Here is a 26,357-nt window from a genome sequence, read left to right on the forward strand (position 1 = left end):
CCAGAAGTTTTCTTAGTTTAGCTCTTAATAGTTACGTTTATTACCCAGTTTGAGTTAATTTTTGTATATAGTATGAGGTAAAGGTCTAAGTTCACTTTTTTTTCATATGGATATGCAGTGGTTCCAGTACTGTTTGTTGAAAACACTATCCTGTTAAGTAATGAGTCATTTTCCGTTTGCTGCTTTTAAGATTTTCTCCTTGTCTTTGGTCAGTTTCATTACAGTGGTCCTTGTCTTTGGTCAGTTTCATTACAGTGTATCTAGATGGGGATCTCTTTGTGCTTATCATATTTTGGGTTGTTGAGTCTCTTGGAACTGTCGTTCAATGTTTTTCATGAAATTTGGAAAGTTTTCAGCCATTATTTCTTTTAAGTCTTTTACTGTACCTTTTTTGGGACTCTCATTGTATGCATCTAGTGTGTTTGATGTTGTCTACAAGTCTCCAATGCTCTGGTCATTTCCCTTCAATCTTTTTTTTTTCTCTACAGGTTCAATTGTTTGTTTTATCTTTAATTTCACTGATTTTTTATGTAATATTGAATCTGCTTTTCAGACCATCTAGTAAATTTTAATTTCATTTGTTGTACTTTTCAACTCTAAAATTTCCATTTGATTCTTTTATTTTTTATTTAAAAATTTTTAATGTTTGTTTATTTATTTATTTATTTATTTATTTATTTATTTATTTCAACGTTTATTTATTTTTGGGACAGAGAGAGACAGAGCATGAACGGGGGAGGGGCAGAGAGAGAGGGAGACACAGAATCGGAAACAGGCTCCAGGCTCTGAGCCATCAGCCCAGAGCCCGACGTGGGGCTCGAACTCACGGACCGCGAGATCGTGACCTGGCTGAAGTCGGACGCTTAACCGACTGCGCCACCCAGGCACCCCAATGTTTATTTATTTTTAAGAGAGTGAGAGAGACAGAGCACGAGCAGGGGAGGGGCAGGGAGAGAGAGAGAGAGACACACACAGAATCTAAAGCAGGCTCTGGGCTCTGAGCTGTCAGCACAAAGCCAGAAGCGGGGCTTGAACCCACAAACCAGGAGATCATGACCTGAGCCGAAGTTGGATGCTTAACTGCTTAACCTACTGAGCCACCCAGGTGCCTCCCCTCCTTTTTAATGTTTATTCTTGAGAGAGAGAGAGCGCATAAGCAGGGGAGGGGCAGAGAGAGAGAGAGAGGGAGACATAAAGTCGGAAGCAGGCTCCAAGCTGTCAGCACAGAGCCCAACGTAGGGCTTGAACCCATGAACCACGATCATGACTGGAGCTGTAGTCGGACACTTAACTGACTGAGCCACTCAGGCTCCCCTCTATTTAATTCTTTTAAATAGCTTGCATTTCTTTGTTGATATTCATTAATTATTTAGTCATTGCCATATTTTAACTTTTTAAAGCATGGTTTCCTTGATGTTTTGAACGTATTTATAGGAATTGTTTTGAAGTCTTTGCTAAATCTGGTCTCACGTGGATACAGCTTCTATCTATTGGTTACTTTCTCCCCCCCGATAATGTGTCACATTGTCCTGTTTCTGTGGCTCATAATTTTTTCTTACAACTGGACTTTTTATCTTATAGCAACTTGATTCCAGTTTTAATTTAATTTTTTTAATGTTTATTTATGTTTGAGAGAGATAACGAGAGTGAGCACGAGCAGGGAAAGGGCAGAGAGAGGGAGACACAGAATCTGAAGCAGGCTCCAGGTTCTGAGCTTTCATCACAGAGCCCAAACGTAGGGCTCTAACTCATGAACTGTGAGATCATGACCTGAGCTGAAATTGGACGCTTAACTGACTGAGCCACCCAGTCACCCCTTGATTCTGGTTTTATTAAAATTTTCTGCAGGTGGTAGTAGTGGTGGTAGTTGTTTCATTCATTCATTCATTCATTCACTTTTCATGTGTTTGTTTGTTTAAGTAACTTGATTGGCTTTATCTACAGAATTTCTCTCTCCCAAAATGTGTGGCTACGGATTTATCTCCTCAACTTTTTAAAAATTCTTATGAACTTTGGCTTTCTAGAGTTCATCTCTGTGTCTGCATTGCTTAGTGCTTAGTAAATGATTGGTTGGAAGTTGTAATTGAACACCTTGAGCCAGTAAGGTTTTTGTCCTCTGCTGGCGGATTGTGTATATTTTGGGGAGTATGTTCAAAATTTGGGCCATTTTCTAGCTTGCCTCCTTTACTTTCTATTGGATCTTCTCTGGTCTCCCTGTGTATACATGCAGATTTCCAGGCAGCCTAGGATGTGGGAGATGCTGGTTTTTCTCAGGTCTCTAATTTGCCTTGGATATGCTCTTAACCTCCTAATTAGCTGGCATTCTGGGGGGAGCTAGGGACCTTAGGGGTCTCCCCTGTACATTTGTGCTTGCTGCCTTCTAGTCACATGGGGTTTTGTGGAGGGCATCAATCCTTTCCTCAGAATAAATGAATTTATCTGGTCCCTGCGTGGCTCTCTCCTTTCCAGAGTCTCCATGTTAAATTTCTAGGTTTGTGGGTTGCCTCAAGTGGTTCCATAACCTCAGGCTACAAGAGCTGTGGGCTTTTCTGTTTCCTGCTGGGTGTGAGTATTCTGCTCTGTACTCCAGGTCAAAGTGAGCCCCCTTTAGCAGTGAATCTGCTGATTTTATTAGGCAGCTTCTGCCATGTTGGTGGATTGGGGCAGGGGGATGGAGGCAGCTCCTGGTAAGGTGCCAGACTTCCGCTGTTCTTCCCAAGATGTTCACTTATTTTACGCTGATAAACTCTTCTCGTTGTGTTTTTTGCCTTGTTGAATTTCTAGAGCCACGAAATGGTTATTTTTGACCGTTTTATCATTGTTTTCTGAGGGCAAGATTTTGTACTCCTTCACTGGGAAAAACCAACTTGACAACTTGTATTCTAGAGCCTAGGAATATTATATTTCAAAGCCAAATACTCATTTTTCTAATTCATGCTTTGTGAGAAGATAGAACAAGTAAATTTTTAAAGACAAATGACGAAGAAGTAGATAGATGGATCTTGATTCAAAGCTTAGATTTCTGAGTAGTTTGAGCCTTTTACCTTCGTATCGACTTGCAAGATGAGACCGAGGTTAATTGAATTGTTTGGTGGCTGTATGGAATAGTAGGCATGTATTATTTCTTCAGAGTGAGCCAACTACTGTTGATAAACTACTTTTCCTATAGCGTTGCTCACTTCATAATAGTTTCAGAAAATAGATATTGTAATTATGATCATTTGACAGATAAGGTAAAATACATTTTTAGGTTAGTGATTTACCTACCCTCTCAACTTTTATTATATGATGGAGATGGTACTTGAACCTATTTCTTCTCACTTCTTGTTTTTTAATACTCTTATATAACTGCATCCCTACCATGTCATAATTACTTACACTCTTTGATGATCTTAGTTTTTTTTTTAATTTATGTAGGTAGTACTTGAAGTTAGAACAATTCATAACAGTCTTCTTGAAATTTTACTAGAGCTCAAATTCTTTTCTTTCAAATGATAATCACTCTTAGCTTACTGAAGAGCCCCTATTCCTTCCTGGAGTTGTAAAGCAAACTGGTGAAAGAATCAGAGAAAGAGATATTCCATGGCAGCTTCCTCTGCCAGCTTCCTCTTTTTTTCTTACTCCATAGATGCAGATTCTGCCCAAGAAGCCCCTGCATTGCAGAGGGACTGGAGATCTGTATGATCTGTTTATTTCGCAATTGACAAGGGTAAGGGGGCCTTTATGGGGGAGGTGCTTGGGTGCCCTGAATTTAGCTTTATGAAGCTGGGCTAACACTTATTTTGGGAATAAACTAAAATTTCGTATTTTTAAAAACCCTTTTATGAATTGTTTGTCCTACATCAGTTAAGTGTCAGATTATCATATTGAAAAGCATTTATTATAATGGTGATTTTTTTTTTTTTAAAGTCCTGTTCAGAACAAGTCAGACAAACATGATTCACGCTTCTAAAATTCCAATCTGGGATCATTTAGAATATAAATAATATTGAATATATGTAAGTAAAATTTCACAACAATGAAAATTTTAAAAGGTTTGGGGTAAACGTCTGTTTCTATAGCCCATCATAGTTATTCTTTATTAATCTGCTCTGTTCCTTTTCCATAAATCTGTCAATCTGTAGAGTGAAAAAGGGACTTGTGGATATGTCATAAACATTGTGGGTGGTTGTGGTGTCTTTTTCTTGCTGCTAGAAATTAATATCTACTTCCTTGAATTCTGTGTCCACCCTAGAGACCAGTGAATTTTGAGTTGTATCGTCAGACTGTCCTGTATCTGTTTATTAGTTAGTATAGGTATAAGGTGCAGTTGGTGTATCTTATGGGAGCCAAGGGTTAAGTTCTGTAGGTCTCACTTGGCAAGGTCATAGAAGTGCCAGAAGTCGTGGTATTTGTAACAGGATAGGATTAAAATATTGAGGAAGAGTTTAATGCTCTTTTAAAATTGTGGAAGGATTGGGCAGATGATTGTAGCTTTGCTTGGTAGTTGAGAAGACTTGGTGATGGTCTGATGGGCTTATTTTTATTTTTGAGGATATTATTATACCTAGTAGTAAAATAGCTTTGTTTACCTAAAGAGTATTGTATATTTCTGTAATTTAAATAGATATTTTTAGTATTGTGTCTCTCTCTTACTTGTAAATGGTCTTCTTTAAACATTTTATTTGCAGATTAAAAAATTCAATAATATGTATATTATCCTTACCACAATAATGTTCCACTTTTAGTGCCAACACACTGGAAAACTATTTTTATTCTTATACTTCTTAAATGACTTTTTTTTTTCTTCTTCTGTTTTCTTTAAGCCATAAGGATGAGTTTACCATTATTCCTGTACTGGTTGGAGCTCTGAGTGAGTCAAAAGAACAGGAATTCGGAAAACTCTTCAGTAAATATCTAGCGGATCCTAGTAATCTCTTTGTGGTTTCTTCTGATTTCTGCCATTGGGGTAAGTTCTAGATGTTAACATATCATGGTAGATATTATATACTTGTGCTTAATGGTATCTTTTCACTGTAAGCTCTGATTTTCTGTTCCTTATCACTTTCCTTGGAGAGTTTTACTTTTAGCCACAATACTTCAAAGTGAATAAAAAAGTCTTTTGGTCATTTAAAAAGGATCAGATTATGATAGTGGGTCATGGATACATTTCCAAAGGCGACTGGTATAATTGGATTCACACTGTGAGGGCATCCTTGCTTAGCTACTTACGATAGTGGGAGTAAAGATCTTTTAACCCTATTTCCAGGTAGAGTTGTGTGGTAGATTCTCTGAAGTTAGTTTTTTGGTAGATAAAACAAATGTTCTTTAGAAGGTAGGAGAGCGCTTTGTGCTATGCCAGTCCTTTACCACATTTCTTTTTTTGTAATTAGTGTATTTTTTCTTTCTATTTTTCTTTTGGTGCTTAATTTCTGCTATTAGCTCAGAGCTACCCTACAAAGATTGTAACAGGTTGGCTATTAGCACTGTGGTCTTCATTGGTAATGGTTTATAAGGGTAAGGATTCTGAAGTGATTTTTGTTATTATTGTGAATAAAAAGAGTAAGGAAACTTAACAGTGAATAGATCATAAAGAAAGTGAGACATTTGTGGATGCTTCTTTTAGTAAATTTTGATTTTTGATTTCTTTGGATACAATTTGCTCTCCTTTATCCATTGCTGTTCTGGATTATTTCTGAATCCTGTTCCTTTTAGGACATCTCTCATTGGCTTAAGAATGCCAATATCTATTCATCCTTCAGTTATTTCTTTGATTATAGAGAAAACAGAAGGCACAAGACTATAAATTTTAAGATATAGTACTAGAATGGCCAGAAAAACATCCTCAATGAGATACAGGGAGGCCTGGCTTTTATGTGTCTTAAGCATTGATTCCTAGAGTTGACAATATTTATCTGGCCTGGTTAGGCTGATATTTTCTCTTACCTTGCTCTGTGAGTGGTTTTGAGATTTCATTTTAAGAGAACCATCCTCCCTAATGGTATAGATAAGTATTGGGGTTTAAGTCACTGATTTCTCATCTGGGGCTGATTGTCCTCTGAGGGGGCATTTGGAAATGTCTGGAGACATTTTTGGTCATCACAATGGGGTGGAGGTGGGAAGCGGGGATGCTTTAGGCATCTGCTGAGTAGAGTCCAGAGAAGCTGCTTCATAAACATCCTACAGTACACAGGACAGCCTTCCACATCAAAGAATTATCCTGCCCAAAATATCAGTAGAGCTGAGGTGGTGAAGCCCAGGTTTAAGGTATGCAGGTAGCTGTACTACCTTGCCAAACTCCCTAAGAGGTTCTCAGGGGTGTTTAGTAATCAGTTCTATTGGCTAGTTTGCTACCTTTGGCAGAAGTTTTTTTTTTTTTTTTTATGGATTATAAGTATATTACTTAGATCTGAGGGCTAGGTATTTGCTTAAAAAGAGTTCTTTTCTTAGAAATTCTGAAGTTTAGTCATAGTTGATCTTAAAAACTAAGGTATATCATTATTGAAAAAAGGGCTCTTTTTCTTAGTATTCTGAATTTACATTGGTAGTAAAGCATGTCCATATGTTTTAGAAATTAAAAATTCTTAAAAAAATTTTTTTTATTATTTACATTTTGAGAGACAGAGCTTAAGGAGGGAAGGGGCAGAGAGAGAGAGAGAGACAGAGAGAGTCACAGACTCCAAAGCAGGCTCCAGGCTCTGAGCTGTCAGCACAGAACCTGATGTGGGGCTCGAACCCATGAACTGTGAGATCATGACCTGAACTGAAGTCGGACGCTTAACCTACTGAGCCACCCAGGTGCCCCAGAAATTAAAAATTTTTAAAGCATGTGACCCGTCCCTCTTCACTTTTAAGACCTCTATGAATCACTTTACTTTTAAGATTTAAGTAGTTAGTTCCCCTGATACTGTTCTTCAGAATTGAAGTTCTCCCTCTAGGTTGGTACCATGTGCACTCACAGCATAAATCCACACAAAAATCAGTATAATGCTATAATAGTGCTCTTCTCTGTAAAATCATCCTTTTCACCTCAATAATGAATTCTAAAGCAAACAAGCCCTAGTTCACTACTATATTTAAGTATGATATTGAGAGAGAGATGAATTTTGTTTTATACCCTACCTAGGTTTTTAGAAAATTATTTAGTCCGTTTGATCTGTGTTCTAGAAAATTTTGGTATTTAAATTATAAGATAAGATTTCCTGGTGATAATTACAAAAAAGAACCCCAAGTTTCCAAAGATTGGTAGATGTTATGAGAATTATCCAGAAACTAAAACATATTTATATTTACATTTGGTGGTTAAGTAATAGAACTTTTCCAAGTGTTTGTTTTTTTAGTATGACTATCACTAATAATACCCATTAAGTGCTTACTTTGTACTTACGAAAAAAGCACTGTACTAATTCTTATTGGGAAAGTTGATGAAGGTCTGGTGATAAGTGGAAGGTATTGCATGGATACTATTTCAAAATTGGTATTTCCCTCTATAATTGTAATAGTAACCGTCATTTTTATAAAGTAAGATTTATTTTCTATTTTATGTGCCTAATTGAAGTAATATGAATCATGGGCTAGTTATGGGTTAAAATGTCTCAGAAATTTTCATGTTTCTCAAATTCATGCTCTGGTGGCGTTGGTCATCTTTTCTATATTAATGGATGCTGTACTCCCACTTTAAAAAACTAGCTTTTTCTTGTGAAGATATTTCTTAATGGTTTCTTCTTCTGTCTTTTTTTCTTTTTTTGTAAAGATACCATATAGATTGCTTTTACTATATCATATTAATGGTAACACTGAATTGTAAATCATTTCAAAGGAAGGATTCACTTCCTCAAATACTCAGAGATTTTCAAAGTATCATTGACTTAAGCTGTCAACACACTGTATATTTCTAAATAGCTGATTTTTGAAACAAAATTGATTATGGTACAGTTGACAAATTACTCAGATATATACAGTGGAATTTTGTTTTTGTTGAATAGTGGATTAGAGTCCTGGCAGAGACAACAAATTTCATTTCTAGTCATTGTTTATATTATGTCCAGCTTCTGTTAAAAACAAAGCAGGGAATTTGGTGACAGAGACAGTGGGAAACCTGTATGTAATTGGCAGGGTTTTGCCTGGTTCATTTTATTTGTTAGCCAGTGTCCATTACAAGAATGACTTTTTTTTTTTTTTCAATTGTACTTTGTTTTAAAGATGTTCCATCTCTCAGATCCCATTTAAATTTTATGTGGACTTGAAAATGGCATTAGAGAGAGAAAAAGCAGAAAGACTAAAATATTCTCAAGTGTTTTTTTTTTTGGGTGGGAAAAACTAAGGGAGAGTGGGAACCTGGATTACATTATGCCCCTTCTTTCTGTCCCTTCATTTGAATCCGCACCCTGCCTCCCCGCCCCCCCCCCCAAACCCTCAGCATTTCAATTCTCGCCTTTTATTTTATCGTAAGTCTAATCCACATGGAAATTCATTAGTCAGCCCAATAGAGTGATGTTTCCTAGTAACTCTTTTCATAATCCTACCTCATTTCACCCTTCTTGCTGCTACCAGGGATTGTGGCATAAGTGAAGGACATTTGCTGCTAGTAATTGATTTTTACTCTGGTTAGGTAATGTGAACCCTATACTTTTTCTGATCAAGTTTCTTGTCCTATAAGATGACTCCATATAAGAGAATTTTGACTGGCCCTATTTTAGTTTCTCTAATTGGTAGAATTTTCATTCTGTTTTCCTAACTTTCAGTTTTGCTCTTCTCTTCTCTCTCTCTCTCTCTCTCTCTCTCTCCACATACATACACACACACACACACACACACACACACACACACAATGTTTGAACTTTTCTGATCGCTCTGAAATTCATATTTTCAAATTTAGATTATTGATAGCTTTCATTAACATTTTTAACTTCTAAGATGTTTCTAAATGAAACTGGATCTAACAGAAATTGAAATTTTTAAAGTTGATTCATTCTTCTATGTAATTTTTCTTTTATGGTGGTTTTAAGTACAAATCAACTTCAGTAAATTTACTTGGTAAATGTTAATGATAAATTATTAAAATATGAATAAAGTTTACTACAGTCACTTCAGCAATTTTGGATTTTTACATATAAACTTTTATTTGTCTAAGTTTACATAATTTCTCTTTTATAAGTATGTGTCATCTATTAAAAGTGGCATTCCCTTAAATATTTATGATTTTATATCTTAGTTCAGATTTCTACTTTATATTAACGAGTGATTTTTCATGCATGCTCTTTTTCCTTTCTGTTGTCAGTCTCTTAGGAGTATACTAGGGTATTACTATTTTCTAAATATTGAAATTGGTTTGAGTATAAGTTAGCTAATTTCTGAAATACATCTTATCGAAGCTTTCATATTCGTCTTCTCAAATTTCATACATATTAATATGACATATTTAAGTTTTTGATTTTTTGCAAGTATGAGAGACTTTATTTTTACATTATAACTAAGACTTCAGAATGTAAGGACTATAGTTTTTGATGATTTCAATTATGAATGTCCCCAGTTTAGGCCCTTAGTATAGAATGAATGGCCTCATAGTCTATCTCACAAGTTGTTGTGAGGTTAACTCAAATAATTGAAAATATTTTAATATATAAACATAAAGTGACTAAGTGAATGTATAATAGTACAGTTTTTACTGGACATATGTCTGAAAGTCTGTCTTGTTGACTAATCTTTTGGGAGGTTTATTGACCAACTTTCCAAGCTCATTGTTTATTTCTACAATCCGGCGTATCGCTTAATGTTGAGGTATTTGATATTTTTTTACTTTTTGTTTTGAGGTACTTAAAAAGTAGTGTTGGTTCTTGTACCATTCATTGTTATGTTTGTCCTCATTAGTTGATTGTTGTGTGTTAAACAGACATCCCTGGAGCTTACTCTCCACACTCTGTGAATCCACTCATTAATCACCAGTCACCTTTGGAGATGGGAAAATTACTTACCTGTATTTCTTTTTCTCAGAAAGCGTGCTCTGGAATGGATTCACAAATGAGCTACCCTCCTTCCCTCAAAGAGTAAGGTTTCTGCTTTACAGGATTTTTTTTCTTGGGTTATTTTTCCTCTCATCTTTTGAATTTGAAAAGAACTGAGGGAAGGCACCTGAAGAAACTACTGACATACTCACTAGGGGAGTTCCAAAGCTTGTGCTGCCCCTAGGGGCAGTGTCAATGGCTCTTAAAGCTAGAAAGCTCATACTTGGAGTTGAAACAGGGGCTCAAAGAATCCATTTTCCCAGTGTACCTTCTGAAAGGATAAGTTTCAGGTAAGTAATTTTCTCTTACTATGTGATATGCTTTATTCATACTTATAAAAATATGCAAGTCCAGTTCTCCAGGTACATAGGCAACTGTATTTACTCAGTTTAGATGCATAAGCTTTACTGAATGTTAGAAGTATTATAAAACAAATGTCTGATCATGAGTTATATGAAATCATAATATATTTTAAATCAATAAATATTTGATTAAAGGTGCATTTGATAAACAGTGTATTGTGCTAGTGTTGTCATGTCTCTTATTTCTCACTAAATAAAATCTGGATAAACTTCTTTTTAATAATTAGATACAAAAGTGGTTTTTTTTTTTGCATTCAAATTCCAAGAGGTGTGTGCATGCATGAGCACGTGCACTCCAACCCACACCTATATACACATGTAGGCTAGGATGATGTAAACTATTTACTTCAGATTAGATGTTTTCTGTGTGTGTAGTGACCAGAATGAATTACTCAAGTAATTTTTAAATGCTTGTACAATTTTTAAAAATTATTGTAAAGACAGTTTGAGCTGTTTAAGTAAGGTATTTTTTTCAGTGTAGTAGCTATATGTAGTGTGGATTTAGCTACTTAGTCAATATATTATTTAGAGCTCATAAGTATTTCTACTCAATTCTTCAGCTACAAAATGCAAGGTAGCTACTTAAAGAGTAGCAAGAGGTAGATAGCAAAATGTTAGACACATTTGCTCATCAATCTTTTGTGTATTTTGTCCTTCTTTTTAAATCACATGCTGATTTAATATTTTAAAACATTTGAAACATTTTCTGTATTTTTCTCTTCAGAAGTAGCTTTTAAGTGAATGTTACATTGAAAACTGTCCATACGAACAAGGCAGCATTTTCAAATATAGTTACCCTTTTCACTTATGATTAAGGCAGGTTTGACCAACTTCATTCATTTGAAATGGCAGCTCCGAACTTGGAAATACGCAGAAAAGACTTTTCAGTAGCAAATGGTTATCACAAAGTCCATGAATTTTACTCTGCACCTGAAGAGTAGCAGTTTTCAGATTAGATAATTGTGTCCCAGTCACAGGGTTTATTGACAGCTAAAACTAATAGCTATTTCCTGAAGCAAGAAAAAGAATACATTAGTATAAACCTGAAGCAGTTCAAGTTCGAAGAATATTCACTGTGATTGCTTCCAAGGATATTACTCTTACTATGGTTGACAGTGAGTCAGAATTTTCTTGTCTAAGGTTATTCATTTAATTGTTCATTCATTTCACAAATGATTTGGCATAACTCTATCAAAAAAACTTTGAAATAGAAGTAGAAATTTCGTACTAATGAATTGAATCAATGAGTTATTGGGACAGGCTTTAGATTTGTCTTTGAGCCTTCCAATAGCCACCTGGAAAATAGGAAAAATAGGGTTATAGAGTTCTCATTATTAGGTAGGAGTAAGTACGTACATTCTGTAAAGAAAAACAAAACTAAGCCTAACTCTAAATTTTGAAAGAAATGTATGATGAGTTATTTAACATAGGGGCATTGAGTGATGAATTGTCACTATGTAAGAATTTTTTCAGTGCAAGGACTGTAATGGATCTCATAGTTATGGCAACATTTAGTAATCTTCAGTGTTTACAAAAAAGGTTTTTGTATCCAGAAAGCAGATAATCGTCTTAGGATCCTATTGCTGATTCTAGGATATCATGAATTACAAGATGCAATACTGATTTAATAGAAGCTCTTGAGGGAAAGTAAGAACTGCTACATTGAGTAATTGTACATAGTAATGTATGTGAAAAGCTAAAATGTAAAAGTTAAGGAAATACAGTATATTGTAGAAAGATGACCATCAAATATGACCAACATCAACATGTAAAGGAAGTGTTGAGAACTATGATGTGTGGGGTTTTTTTTCCAAAAAAGAACATCAAAGAAGTTTTTTTTATTTTCCGTTGCTCGTCATTTATAGTAAGATTAAACAGAAAACTTAGAAATCATAATTATCCATCTGGAGAAACCCATCTTCTCGGGTGTGATGATAATAATTGTATATGTGAACTTTGCTGTAAAAATGAAGCTACAAGACACATAGTGTGTGCATACATGACTGGTATACTCTAATACTTTTTAAGTGCATTGATGGATCTTTAAAAATTACTAAATACAAAAGTAATGAGTTCCTACATAGGCATCACAGAAATAAATACAAGTGTAGATGTATCTGAAATACAACATAATCAGTGGAATAAGATAACCACAATTAGTTATGACTATATTTAACTTTTGGTTTTTATGTAACTATAGTAGGAAGCAAAATGTATTACCTGAGCCTTTTGTTTTCTGTCTTCTTTTCAAGCTTCTTCCATTTTACCCTCTCTTTCTTGGAGAAGAGCTAAACGTTGAATGTTCTGTACTTGTACTCTTACTGAGATTTTTGTCAGAGTAGGACTATTTATTATATTTATTCTTTTGTGCCTCCTATTTTAAGGCACCTGTATTGCTTTTTCAAGTAGAGAGTTTTGCAAAAATGAGATAAATTTTTTTATTGAGGTCATAAAAATCACATAAGCCATGTGTTTCTCTGACCTGCAATTTTTTTTTTTCTGTAATAGAGATCAAATCTTTGTACTTATCCAGCAAAAGCTAAGCTTCCATTGATTTGTTACATTGAGATAGTTTTCTTAAACCAAATTTCCTTGAATCGTATTCTTTGGGTTTCTCTTCCATTACAGACTGATACAATATGTTTAACATTGCTTCTAACTTTTAAGCTGTTTTGTTTCCTTAGTCTTTTGTATTGCTCGTCACTTTAAGGTTCTACAGTTTGAAATAGTTTTTAACATCATAAAACACTGTTGATATATCATTTCTTTATCACCTTCCCAAATATGCCTTTTATTTTTATGTACAAGGGCTCTTGGGAATGATTCTCTCAGAGGCTTAAGCTGTGCTTTGCCCTCCATGAGAACTGAAATTATTTGGTAAGCGCTTGCTTTCTTTTTAGCTTCTAATTTTTCCCTATTTTATTTTGTACATGATATTTGTTTCAAGGTCAAAGGTTCCGTTACAGTTACTATGATGAATCCCAGGGGGAGATTTATAGATCCATTGAACATCTAGATAAAATGGTAAGTCTTTCAGGTGTGGGTTTTAATGCTCTAAGGTGTTTTCTTTCATTTCAGTTTAGTGATTCAAGACTTAATATGTTGAATTATACAGTGGACTAATAATTCTTTCCCTACCTACCTAACTAAATGTGCAAAGTATAGTTTATCATCATATGAATATTGATTATAAAAATAATCCCTTTTCTATTAGTTGAAATTTCCTTTATCTTTTTTTGATTAATGAGACTAAGAATAATTAGATTTGGATTTTAGATGCTATTTGGGGGAGTGTCTCAGGTTTAGGGAAGACAGGATACTAATGCCATTAATTATTTTTAAGCAGAAACAACCACAGCAAATTCTTAGTTTATTTTATTATTTAATTGTATCTTTTGGCCATTTGGATTTTCTGAAATGGTGTTTCATTTTGTTGTTTTATATATAGAATTTAAAAATATGATTGTATTCTCACATGGCCCAGGACTACAGTAGACATTGATCTTGCTGTCATTTTCCTTGAAGTAGTACAGTAGTCATAGTACTTGTTTTCAGATTTAAAAAGTCATACAAATAATTTTGTTGTTTTTTTTCTTTACCTAAAATAGAATATTAAATATAGCAGATATCTCACTGATTGGAACAGAATATTAAATATAGCATATACATCATTAATTTGAACAGAATACTAAATATAGATGAATCTCTAATTTGAACAGAATATTAAATATAGCAGATAAATCACTAATTTGCTCTGACTTTTGACATCATTTTAGTTCCCTGGTCCTCAATTTGTCATCTCTAAGATAAGAGACTTGGAGTAGGTGGTCTCTAAATTGTCTTTAAATTCCATCAGACTTTAAGCCTGTGATCTGTTAAAATCAACTTTACCCCTGTTTGAAAAGCCTATGCATATGTTTTAGTACAAGAATATTTAGTCTAAAGTAGATAAAACATTTTAGTAAAGAATCTGGATCTAAAACGATAGCTGGGCTATTATCTTGTATATTTTGTTAAAGGCAAAATGGAATGAATGCAAATTTAGTTACTTAGGAGATTTTATCATATTTAAATTTATCTTGTTACTTAGATCCAATTATGTCTGAACACTTTTGCTTTGGAATTTTGTTTGGATTTTAATCTACTGACTTTTTTTTTTTTTTGCCTTTATGATGTTGTCGTTTCAGTCTTTAATTCTTTTCTGGCTTCTCCTTCTGATCTTATTCTTCCGAGGCTTAGTGCTCACTTGCCTCAGAAAACTTTTCTGGTTCTGTTGTCATTTATTTTTTTCATGTAGCAAGTGATTAATGGGTGTCTAATGCGTGTCTGGTACTGTGTGAAGTATTGCAGATGTTAAGAAGAGAAAACATTGTCTCCCACTTCATGGAACTTACAGTGTAGTCATTGAACAGACTTAGAAGCTATTATGGTGTAGAGATGTAAGAGATATTTAGGACACACACTCTCCTTATTGTTCCATGAAAATGACATACTTGTGCCTAGCTTAGGACTTTTGGCCTTTCTACACTCGACTGTCTCACTTACTCTCTGGCTTTGCTCTGCTTCACCTTCCCAATGGTACTGGCTGCCCTGTTTAATTTTGCATCATATCCATTTAGCATTCCCAATCCACTTAACCCTGCTGCAGTTTTTCTTTCAACAAACTAAATATTGTACTTATCACAGTTTTGTTAGGAAATTTATTTTGTTCTCTGACGTATCCAAAGTGCTTAGAGTCGTGAGTAGAACATTAGTAGGTGCTCAATAAATATTTTTCAAGTGAATGAATTAGTGAATATAATCTTCCTCCGTACATAATTAAATTAAGCAAATACCCTAACTGTAATCTGAAAAAGAAATAAAGGGAAAGTAATTTATGATAAACTAGTATATTTTTTAATAGTGTAAGCACCCAGATGCCAACTATATTAGGAGACATTATGAAGTAGTTAAATGCTTCCACATTGTATCATTAATATAAGAACTACCAATCCAGACCTAAACAGTTATTTTATATTTGTGACTCACATTACTAAGCTGTGTTGCAGGGTGACTCGATTTCCCCAAATGGTGAATAATTCTTAGTAAAGTTGTAACCTAAACAAAATACAGCCTTCCCTCAGTTTACGTGATATGGAAATTCCTGGCGAATCTACTGTATATTAAAACCAGGCAAAACTTCTTAGTATTTATATATAAAATAGGGTTAAGGGTATAAAGAATTATACATGATTGTTTCATCTATGTGGACATGTCAGAGTGCTTTGGGATGAGAACAGTTATTTGTGTGGAGGACAGTCCTGTGTTAGAGGACAATCAGCATCCTTGGACCCCACTCACTAAATTCCCCAGTGGCATCTTCTAATTATTGGGACTTCGCAAAAATGTGCCCACAACTTTCCATTACGCCCCTATGGTAAACCATCCTTCTATGACCCTACCCTACTTAAGTTTTCTTCTCAATATTAATTACTGTGTGACTTGTTATTTGTTGATTTGTTTGGCGATACCCTTCCCTATTAGGTTATAAGCTTTATGAGATCAGGATCTTTGTCCATTTTTTTTTTTTCAGCCTTTCACTGGGTACTAAATATATATAGATATTGAGTGAATCGATGGAAGAATGGACAGGGTAGCGGTGAGAAATGAAGATAGAGAATCTGGAGCAGGCTGTTTAAGGGGTATTAAATAGGAAAGTGATAAAATCAGATTGTATTTGAATAGATCACATAGCTGCTGTGTAGCAAGTAGGCTGGTGGGAGGTCAGAAGAGAAATCAGTAGACCAGTTTGGTAATCCAGGTGACAGATGGTAATTTAGACAGCGGATAGGGTGGTGATGGTGGAAGAGAGGGACAGAGTGGATATATTCAGTGTATTTAAGAGATAGATTGATGATAGGACTTGGAGATTGCTTGAACTTGCTGAGGAAGGAAGTATCAAGGATAGCTTCTAAATTTCTGACTTATGCTGCTGGTTGGGTGTTGGTACTATTCACTTAGGTTTAAAGCACAAGAAGATAGGACTGATGTTTTAGGAAGTAGGGAAATCATAAATCCCATTAAGGATTTGTTATATTTGCTGTTGCCTTTAAGATATCCAAGTGTACATGTCAGTCAGGTAGGCATTTGGATTTTCATTTTGCTAGTTATTTTTGAGTGCACTTACAGTCCTAGGCACTGTTGGAGATATGGCATTAAACACACTTGCTCTCACAGAACTTTTTTTCTAACAGGAGGAGATATATATATATATATATATATATATATATATATATATATATATTATATACATAATATATATATATATATATAATAAAGGTAAGGGTATGTATAAGTTAGTTCCCAATAGTGATATGTGCTATACAGAAAATATAGAAAGGGTTTTGAAATGGTAAATGATTTGAGTGATTGGTGACTGAGTGATTGTAGAAATACTTCCCTGAGGAGAGACATTAAGCTGAGATAGTGATGGTAAGAAGGAGCAAACCAAATTCAGATCTGAGGAGTGAGCATTCTTGACAGAGGGAACTGCGCGTGCAAAGATGGGAAAGAGGCTGGTGTGTGAAGAAAAGGAAAAAAAGGACAGTGTTGCAGGAATGCAGTAGGTAAGGCTAAGAATGGTACAACCTGTGGCAGGAGGGACAGACAGAGAGCAGATAATGGAGGACTTTATATTCTAGGGTAAGAAATGTATGTAAGTACAAGGGGAAGTGAAAATGATGTAGTCACATTCTTTTAAAAGTTATTCTGGTGGTTGTGTAGAGGATAGATTCTACATAAGGTTCAAGAGTAGTAATGATGGACATGGGCAGTAGTTGAGGGGAGAGATGATAGTAACTTGGACTAGGGTGGTATAAGTGGATATGGAAAGAAGTTGGTAGATTTGAGATCTCTTTCAGAAGTATTAAACAGAGCTTTGCTAAGGAATTAACTATATTGGCTTGAAGCCCAGAGAATAGGCCTGGAGTAAGTTTGAGAGTTCTAACAGGTAGATGGTAATCAGAGCCAGACCAGAGGTAAGATTGTCTACTATAGTAATCCTTAACCTTGTCTTTGTAACCTAAATCATCCATGGAACTTTTTCAAAATAGACTTGCCCGTACCTGCCCCAGGAGATCGCCTTTTGGTAGTATGGAAAGAGTCCTAACATTTTTTTACTCCTAAATTTGCTTTGTTAGGTGAATTTAAACTGTCTTACTATAGCCCCTAATCTGTTTAAGTAGAACAAAATTTCCTATTTATCTGTCTTCCCTTGTTTTCTATTCAGCTCTTTAAATCATTAGTCAACTTTAATTAAGCAACATTTAATTTTGCACAGGTAAGAATTTGTGAATCCATGAATTGATGCTTTTAGCACAGAGAGATGTTCTCCCCAAAATATTAGTTTACCCGGTGCTCTGAAGTCACCAAACATAGTGCCATTCTTTGGAACTCTCTAGAACTGTGGTCACATTTAAAAACTTTAATATTATTTATTATTCTATGTGTGTGTGTGTATATATATATATATATATATGTATATATATTTATATATAAATATCCATACTTAATTCTTTTAGTCTTCTTTTTTTTTTTTTTTTTTAGTTTTTTTAAATGTTTTAGTTTTATTTTTTTGAGACAGAGAGAGACAGAGCATGAACGAGGGAGGGTCAGAGAGAGAGGGAGACACAGAATCTGAAGCAGGCTCCAGGCTCTGAGCTGTCGGCACAGAGCCTGATGTGGGGCTTGAACTCACGGACTGTGAGATTGTGACCTGAGCTGAAGTCGGACGCTTAACTGGCAGAGCCACCCAGGCGCCCCAATTCTTTTAGTCTTCTAATTCTATATTGATTGTTAGCTATTATTAAGAGAAGTAGCTTTGTTTATCTTTCTTGATGTATATTATCAGTTAGGCAGATAGACCTTGGTTTCTTACTTTGAGGCAGAGCAAAAAGAGTAACATTTATCTGTTGGCATCATTCTCATAATTCTCCTGAAATTGTTGCCTTTTCTGGTAGCTTGTAAGTCTTTGAAATTAGAACTTTTGTTCAAAAGTATATGTAGAACCAGTAAGCTTAAGATTGGCTTCTAAGTCTGCATCCGATTTACCATACTTTAGATGTCCAAAATCACCAGGGCATAATTTTTAAATTTTTATTTAAATAGACTGGGATACAATTACTGAATATTGAGTATTTGCTTCTTATTAATATGTTTGAATTTGATATTTGATTTGATAGTTGGAGTCTGATTTTTGTGGTCCCTTTCTATTTATAGAATTTTTAAATGGCTCATAAGTGTTCCGTTCCTTTATTAGCGTGCTCTAAATTCAAGTTATAAGTCAATTCTGGGGGATTGGAGTAAATGGGTTGAAATAATCAGAATGGCTAGTTCCATACATATAATCACGTATGTATGTCTTTATGCATATATGTATATATGTACACTCACTGTTAGACTCTTATATAACCTGATTTTTAACTGATTTATATAATCAAATGGTGAATATCCCTCTGTATATTCCTTTTCCAAAGTGCCATTTTATGTTATAAATTATTTCATTCGAGAACCATATTTTAGTTTATGTGTGCAATCTTTTGAGAGCAAATATAATTGGATGGTTCTCTAGATGTATTAGCAAATGTTAGCAATTCTGAATTGTAATTATTATGCCTTTTGAAGTTTGATAAAATGAAAAACTATTTATAAAATTTTAGGTACAATCTGTTCAAAATTAGTGTGTAATAAAGTTTTGGCTCTTTTTTTGTTATCAGGAAAATCTTATTACATATAGTTACTAAAGTAAGTAAAAGGGTTTCTAGGTTCCAAAAGCAGAAGAAAAACAGCTTTTCCTCTTATTGCAAAATAATTATATCTCTAAAATTTGAATATCTTGGAATTGAATTATGTGAAAAAGATATGTAAAGAAAAATATATAGGAAAATAAACTGGATCTTCCAGATGTTGTAATTGGGGGAAAAAAAGTAACTAGTTACAGGAGATATAGATTCTGGAAGTGTTAAATAGTATTGGCTCCTGATTATGTTTTTGGTAATTAGTACTTTGCAATTTCAGTAATCATAGTGACCAAAGCAGAACATACTTTAAGACATTGATTTTAGTGTACTTTGGAGATTATTTACTAGAAACATTAAAGATACATAAGTACATACATACATATCTTATATATGTCACATAACGTGATTTTTTTCTGTACCACTATTGATGTAGACCAATGTGTCATTATGGACATTGCTAGCTTATTTATGATTCGGCAAAGAGGATCTGAAAGTGTCATTGTAGCCATCTTTGTAATGTATTTTCCTTCCAAATTTATTAGTAGTCCTTTCATTTAATTTGAACTTGAGCTACTTTTCTTCCTTTTCTTTTGTAAGTGAAATTGTTCATATTTGTCTACTCCTATTCTTTCTTGAACTTAGGCCAAGGTTTTATAATATCTCCTTTCAAGAGAGCTATTTATTAGTATGTTGCTTCTTAGCACTACTGTCTTTAGGGTGATTTTTTTCCCCCATAAAACTTCTTTCACTCTAAGATTTTATCTTGTCCTCTCTTACAGAAAGCAGAATATTTCCTTTTCTTACCTTGCCTCCCTAAATGTATACTCATCTCTCTAATATATATATATCCTTACTTTAGAAAATGAGGCCTCAATGATAATATGGGATTAATTGTGTGTTTGTAGTAATAAAAAGACATGGTTTTAGTTCTTATGTCTTAAAGTCCTCTAAAAACGTTTGCTCCTTTTTTGTGCTTGTTACTTTAGAGGGAGATTGCTTCTGGGTGATAATATTTAAAACTAAATTAAATTTGGGACACCTGGGTGGCTCAACCAGTTACACATCCGACTTCAGCTCAGGTCATGGTCTCCCAGTGCATGTGTTTGAGCCCTGCATGGGGTTCTGTGCTGACAGCCCAGAGCCTGGAGCCTGCTTCCGATTCTGTGTCTCCCTCTCTCTCTGCGCCTCCCCCGCTCCTTCTCCTCCCTCCCCCACTCTCTCTCTCAAAGATAAATAAACATTGAAAAATTTTAACTTAAATTAAATATCATATATAGATAAACTTTTTTTTAAAAGGGAAGATTTTTGTTGTCTTAATCAGTCCTGAATTTTCAGCTTTGTCAGTTAAAACTGTGTATTCAGTTTAGGATTGCCACTTGGGATTTGACATTACAGGCTTTTTTACTCATTACTTGGAGAGTCAGCATAATGATAGATTCCCTCTGCCCTTGTCCCCCCTCAAGGTAGAGAGTTAGCTTTCAGTCTCAGGATTTCTTGTGGAAGCTGCTAAATTTCTCAGAAACCCACATCTTGATGGATATAGGCTTTTGGAATTCATGATGTTTGTTTTGTATCTTAGATCCTCACTGCTTCATATTAGATTTAAGTTCATGCCAACAGATTCTCAATGTGCTAGGCCCTAGGCAAGATTTTCATCACCTGGACTTCAGATTCTTTGATCATATCTTCTAGTATTTTAGGGAATAGAAGATTAAGCATATTTGAGAAGCACTTAGTTTCTTCATCTTCTGCGAATTTTGACAGTAGTATTAAATTAGCATTTTCATCTCCTTGGAATTTTGGTAACAGTAATTTAAAAATTGTTAGCATCAAAATATAAATATATACAAAAGAATATATGCCAGTGTTCTGTATTACTTAGTGGATATCCTCTTTCTCATTATCATTATTGCTGTTGTTTGCAATACTTTATGAATTTTCCAATTGGAGACTTTCACTCATGAGAAAAGCCTTATTTTTTCTCTGTATCCCTTTATAAAAGTGCATACCCTTTCACTATCTTTATTTGTCAGAGAATTGATTGTAATGGAATTGATTCTTGTCCTAGTAGGTATATAACACACTTTAGGGAATTAAAAATTTAATTTTAATCCCTTAGTTTTCATCATCTCAATTTTTTCTTTTCCCTTCTGTAATTTAACCATTATATCTTAATTTTGAACACGTTATTTAGTAGTGTCTTCTCTACATGTATAACTTTATATCTTTCTCTATGAAGCTTCTTGGCCAGCCATTTTGAATTCTTTGTCTTTAACAAATTTGAGCATTAAGTTTTCTTCTCTTTGAATTCTTCATGTCAATATATAAATGTGATAAGTTTGTTCAAAATGTACATTAAGATTTTAATATTAAAACATATAACAGAACCTCAGTGTTGCCTAATTTGCTAATGACTAGAATTCTATTTAAGGTAAGCTGTCCCAACTTCATCCAGAAACAATAAAAGTTCTCTCAAAATGTGTGTACCAGTTACAACTATGTGAGAGTATTTAAAGAATTGTTTGTATGTCTCTTATACTATATGAAGCAGAGTAAGTCAGTGAGAAAGAGCCTCAGATTAGAAATTTAGAGGCAAGCTTTTAACTGTTTTTTTTTTTTTAATGCCTCAGTTTCTTCATCTTGTAGGAAGTTATATCTTGATTATCCATATGTATGGAAGAGATTTGTAACTCCATCTCTGCATTACTACTTGGTTTGGAAATATATTGTGTCATTTTCTTTGTACCAGAATCATGATACTAATTGTTTATCTTAGGTTTAAGTTTTTGTTCATATTTCTCTGAACTTGCACCATATGTCACTGGAGACTGTTGACCTGGAAGCCTCCTGGTCTGTAAGGGAAAACAACTTAGCACATTAAACACTGGCTGTGGACAGATCTGAGAGTGGCTAATTGATGTGCAAGCAATTGAAAGTTGATTACATACACACAACTATCTTTCAGATGTATTTGCAGGAAAGTGTGATGATGTTTATGAATGACTTGAATACTCTGAAAACAGGTTCTTTATAAAATTAAATTTTCATGCTGCCACTGCAGTACTTGTATGCAACCTACTGATCTACTGATTACTGTCATTTTTCAGATGAGTGTTCATCTGATTACTCTAGGTGCTTTTCCACTGCTGTTGTTTTAAAACTTGTTGAAATATGATTTAAAAACCACACAAAATATAGCAGTTGATTCCTTGGTTAAACCACAATTTACATTCCTCTCAGAGTATGTTAGTCCAGTCTGTTGGACATAAATATAAAATATTTTACCTGAATTAGAAAACAAGGTAAGGTAATTGGTGAATGAATGAGAATCAGTGATTTATTTGCTTTATTAAAGGTGCTCTCTATTATTGTACTATGAACACATTATTTAAATGCATTTGCAGAGTATGGAATTTAGTGTGAATAAGTGTCCAAGTCATAGTGGTTGTTTTAATAATATTAATAAGATTTTTGATTCTGAATTAAAATCTTAAAAATAATGCATTATAGTTGAAAGTATAAGGAGAGAAAAAGATTTTTAAAAACTATTCAAAGAAGGACTATTTTGCTTAAGCATTTATCTTTTATGAGCTTTAAATTAATTAAAATATGGTAGCTTTTTCTTAGTTTGTGCTATCTTTTTATCACATACTGATAATTCAGAATGCCTTGCATGTTATGTTTAAGTGTATGTTATGGAATTAGCTAAATTATAATAAACTTTTAATTATTTATGCCAGTGGCAGGAGAAATATGGTGGTTATGGGGAAAAACCAGCCATATGTCAAATTTAATTTTAGATTTTATATGAACATTTTCACAGCAGATTTACTTTCGTAAATATATTTATATAAGAAAAATGTAAAATTGTGAAATGTTTGAGGATTGTGACCCAAGTGGTAACTGGTGATGGTGCTGTAGAAACATACCAGGAGGTCAGAAAAAACTAAAACTGAGGATTGGAAGTGTTCTGTTACTAAAGTATACATATTGTTTAGAGTTGACTATAATGAGATTACCTTTGATGAATGAGTTGGATATTTCACAAGCATTACTTAATGTATTTTCTTTACTTCTCTTTAACTAAAAAATTATGGTTTTTAGCTCTAAGTAACAGTTTTAAAATGTCATGAGAAAATAATAAATTATGTACCTTTTTTTTTTGTCTTTCATCTTCTTTTTCTCTTCCTTTTTTAGGGTATGAGTATTATAGAACAATTAGACCCCGTATCTTTTAGCAATTACTTGAAGAAATACCATAATACTATATGTGGAAGACATCCCATTGGGGTGTTATTAAATGTGAGTATCCTTAGGAAGCCTTGATTTTTACCATTTGATCCTGTGATGTTTCAAAATATCTTAATTATTATCATCTGTGCTACCTTATTAGCATTGTTTTTAGGTATATATAGTAAATATTCTTTTTAGTACACTTAAGATAATTTGGATTTCCATTATTTTGGTTACATGAATAAAGTTTTTACTGGAAGACAGGCCAGTGCTTTCTTTTAAATATAGAAAAATAATTTAGAATAGAAGCCTAGTTTTTCTCTTGACTCACAGCCATTATGTTCTTTACAAATAGAAGCAAAAGTAACCTTTGGTAATAAGTAACTTTATTAATTTTTTGGTTTTATTTAATGTTCTAGACTCCATAAAAAATAAACAGAAGATTCTGTTCTTGAACTTCAGATATTCATAATTTAGTAACACAAGACAGATGGCATGTATATATTTTTCTCTTTATAACAATAATATTTCATGTAAAGAGTAGTAAGAGGCAGAAGTTTCAGGTAGTTGGATTTTTGAAAGAGATAATAACAATAATTTTTCCTCTAATAAATAAAACAGTATGGCATTCCTGAAAGAAAATGTGAGACTTTTTAAGAAAGAAGAAAGTGTATATACTCAGGAATGAGAGGAGGAAGCAATAATGTGTTCATTGTTTGGAGAGGCAGAGAAATCATGGAGAAGGTAATGTTAGTCTAGAACAGGGTAGGGTAGGACCTTGAAGTCCAGTGTTCATTTAGTGTGATTTGATTTAGTACATTGTGGATTTTTAGGAATGGTTTTCTCTTAAGCAGTATTGGCTGGAAGAAGAGCCTGTTCAGGGCTTTAAACTAATTCTTGAAATTTAAACTGGGTAAGCTGCACTAATTTCCTAAAGTCTGAATTGGAGCAAATAAAATTTTAATGAAGTAAATGATGAACTAATCCACAATTAAAGTAAAAATCCTGGTTTACCTCTTAGATCTAGAACTTAATTTATATATATATTTCACATTTCGTCAAACTTAGACAAAGAAGAGACCCCAGTATTTCATGACAGAAGTGGCTCCGATTTGGTTTAGAGAAAAGAGAGGTATATTTTTCTTGAAAGTGGCCTTATTAAATATAATAAAGGTAGGGTGAAAGATGACTGATACTTATCAAGAAGCTAGGTTAGTAGAAGTTCTTTGAGAGAATGAAATAAGGAGTCCTCTGTTTTACCTATTTAATATGTGACAAGATATTCAAGAAACAAATCAAGAGAAGAGTAAAGAATCTAGGCTTCAGCTGTGAAGCGGACAAAGTTAAGCCACCAACACATTCAAAGAGTACTCACTTTCTTATGAGGTCTGTTGTAACTAATTTTTCTTTCCCCCCCCAGGCTATCACAGAGCTCCAGAAGAATGGAATGAATATGAGCTTTTCCTTTTTGAATTATGCCCAGTCAAGCCAGTGTAGAAACTGGCAAGACAGTTCAGTGAGTTATGCAGCGGGAGCACTCACGGTCCACTGAAGCTCTGAATCCTCAGGGATGCCACCTGCACATACTCATTCTCTGTCCGGGGTCCCAGCCTAGCCCTTACCAAGATACTGGTCCTGGTTTGGGGGGATTCTGAAACCTCAAACTAATAGAACTTTCTTCTCTTCTTTTCTAGTAGGTGTAGTCCTTCCTTAATTTCAACTCATTAAAAAATGCTTTATAGTTTAGGGCAGTGGAAGGAAGGCTGGCATCAAAATATTTTGATCAAAAAAGATGGCAATGTAAAGGCCCAGTTGTGGGAGACAGTTTTTTTGAGAGTAACTTGTAAAGCATTTACCATATCCTAAATTTGCACTCTTTGCAGACTTGTGCACATATATTCCGCTTTCAGAATAGTTTTGCAAATTGTACACAAACAAACAAAAAAGGGTGGAAGCTTTTTAATAAAGAAATTGCATTTATAAATGATCTGTATTAGAATATAATAAATCTCCAGTTATAGTCAATTACTACCCGTGTTGTACAACAGATACCTTCTATTTTAGTTGCTAATAAAGGGCTACACAACTCAAAATAGTCTGATTTAAACTTATTGCTCTGTGGTACATAAGAAAATTGTTTTTTTATTAATTCCATCTCAGAATTTTTATGTTAAAAGTGGTAAACTTCAGCTCATGTAGAGATATGTTAGGATGTATTTTATTTTTTACATATTTATGTGATTTTTTATCACAGATAGAATCATATTTTAAAGTTAGCTTTTAAAATTACATATAGTTTGCCTTTTTGTGTGTGACATCACTTTGTGTCATTACTATATTGTAACGATATAAATTCAAGATTGGTAAAAGAATGTAGATGTAGTCCTTTCCTTCAAAGATTGTGTTTGATAGGCACTAGTCTGCAAATGAGGAAATGTTGAAGAGTATTCTTAGTGATTTTGAAATCATTGCAGACCAAACACTACTGCTATGCCTTTGTAGTGCTGTTAAGCAGTTTGACTCTCTATTTGAATTTATAGCAAGAAATCATTAACAATAACAAAAACAAAAAAAGCCACTGGATTTTCTTACAGTTCTACAAATTTTTTTGTCATGATTTTTGGTGCGGCTCTTCCAACTAAAATAATGGTATGGTGTTGTATTTCTTTTTTTAGCATAGACCATTCCTAGTCACTTCGGGGGGAAAAGATATATAAATATATATAATTTGATTAGTTAATTATTGGCCACCATGCATGTATTAGATTATACCTGTTTCAGTATAACACTGGGTATCTACATCACACTGGAGAGCATTTGTATCTTCAGTCTTATGCCAGAATAGCACAATTTTTAGATGCCTTGCACCAATTTTATTTAAAGATTTGCATTTCTTAGTTACTAATTATCAACTTTCTATACTCAAGAATTGAGAAAAAATAATGTTTTGGATTCAAAATTATCCACCTATATGTGTATGGAAATTATACTTGTACACGTTA

General features: G+C 33.9%; 1 protein-coding gene across 4 annotated transcripts in view; it reads left to right on the top strand.

Moving 5' to 3' along the window:
• MEMO1 (mediator of cell motility 1) overlaps nt 1-25,448 on the top strand; it is a 123,677-nt gene extending 98,229 nt beyond the window's left edge. For 3 of the 4 annotated variants that reach the window (XM_045054717.1, XM_023251975.2, XM_045054716.1), the window contains 4 exons: nt 4,806-4,948; nt 13,293-13,369; nt 23,320-23,424; nt 24,776-25,448. In XM_045054717.1, coding sequence (XP_044910652.1) covers nt 4,806-4,948; nt 13,293-13,369; nt 23,320-23,424; nt 24,776-24,907 — 457 coding nt within the window. In that variant the 3' untranslated portion in view covers nt 24,908-25,448. The remainder of the gene's footprint in view (nt 1-4,805; nt 4,949-13,292; nt 13,370-23,319; nt 23,425-24,775) is intronic. The other variant, XM_045054718.1, reaches the window with a different exon arrangement.
• The last annotated feature ends 909 nt before the right edge of the window (nt 25,449-26,357 follow it).

Source organism: Felis catus, chromosome A3 (assembly GCF_018350175.1).
Source record: "Felis catus isolate Fca126 chromosome A3, F.catus_Fca126_mat1.0, whole genome shotgun sequence".
Taxonomy (NCBI): domain Eukaryota; kingdom Metazoa; phylum Chordata; class Mammalia; order Carnivora; family Felidae; genus Felis; species Felis catus.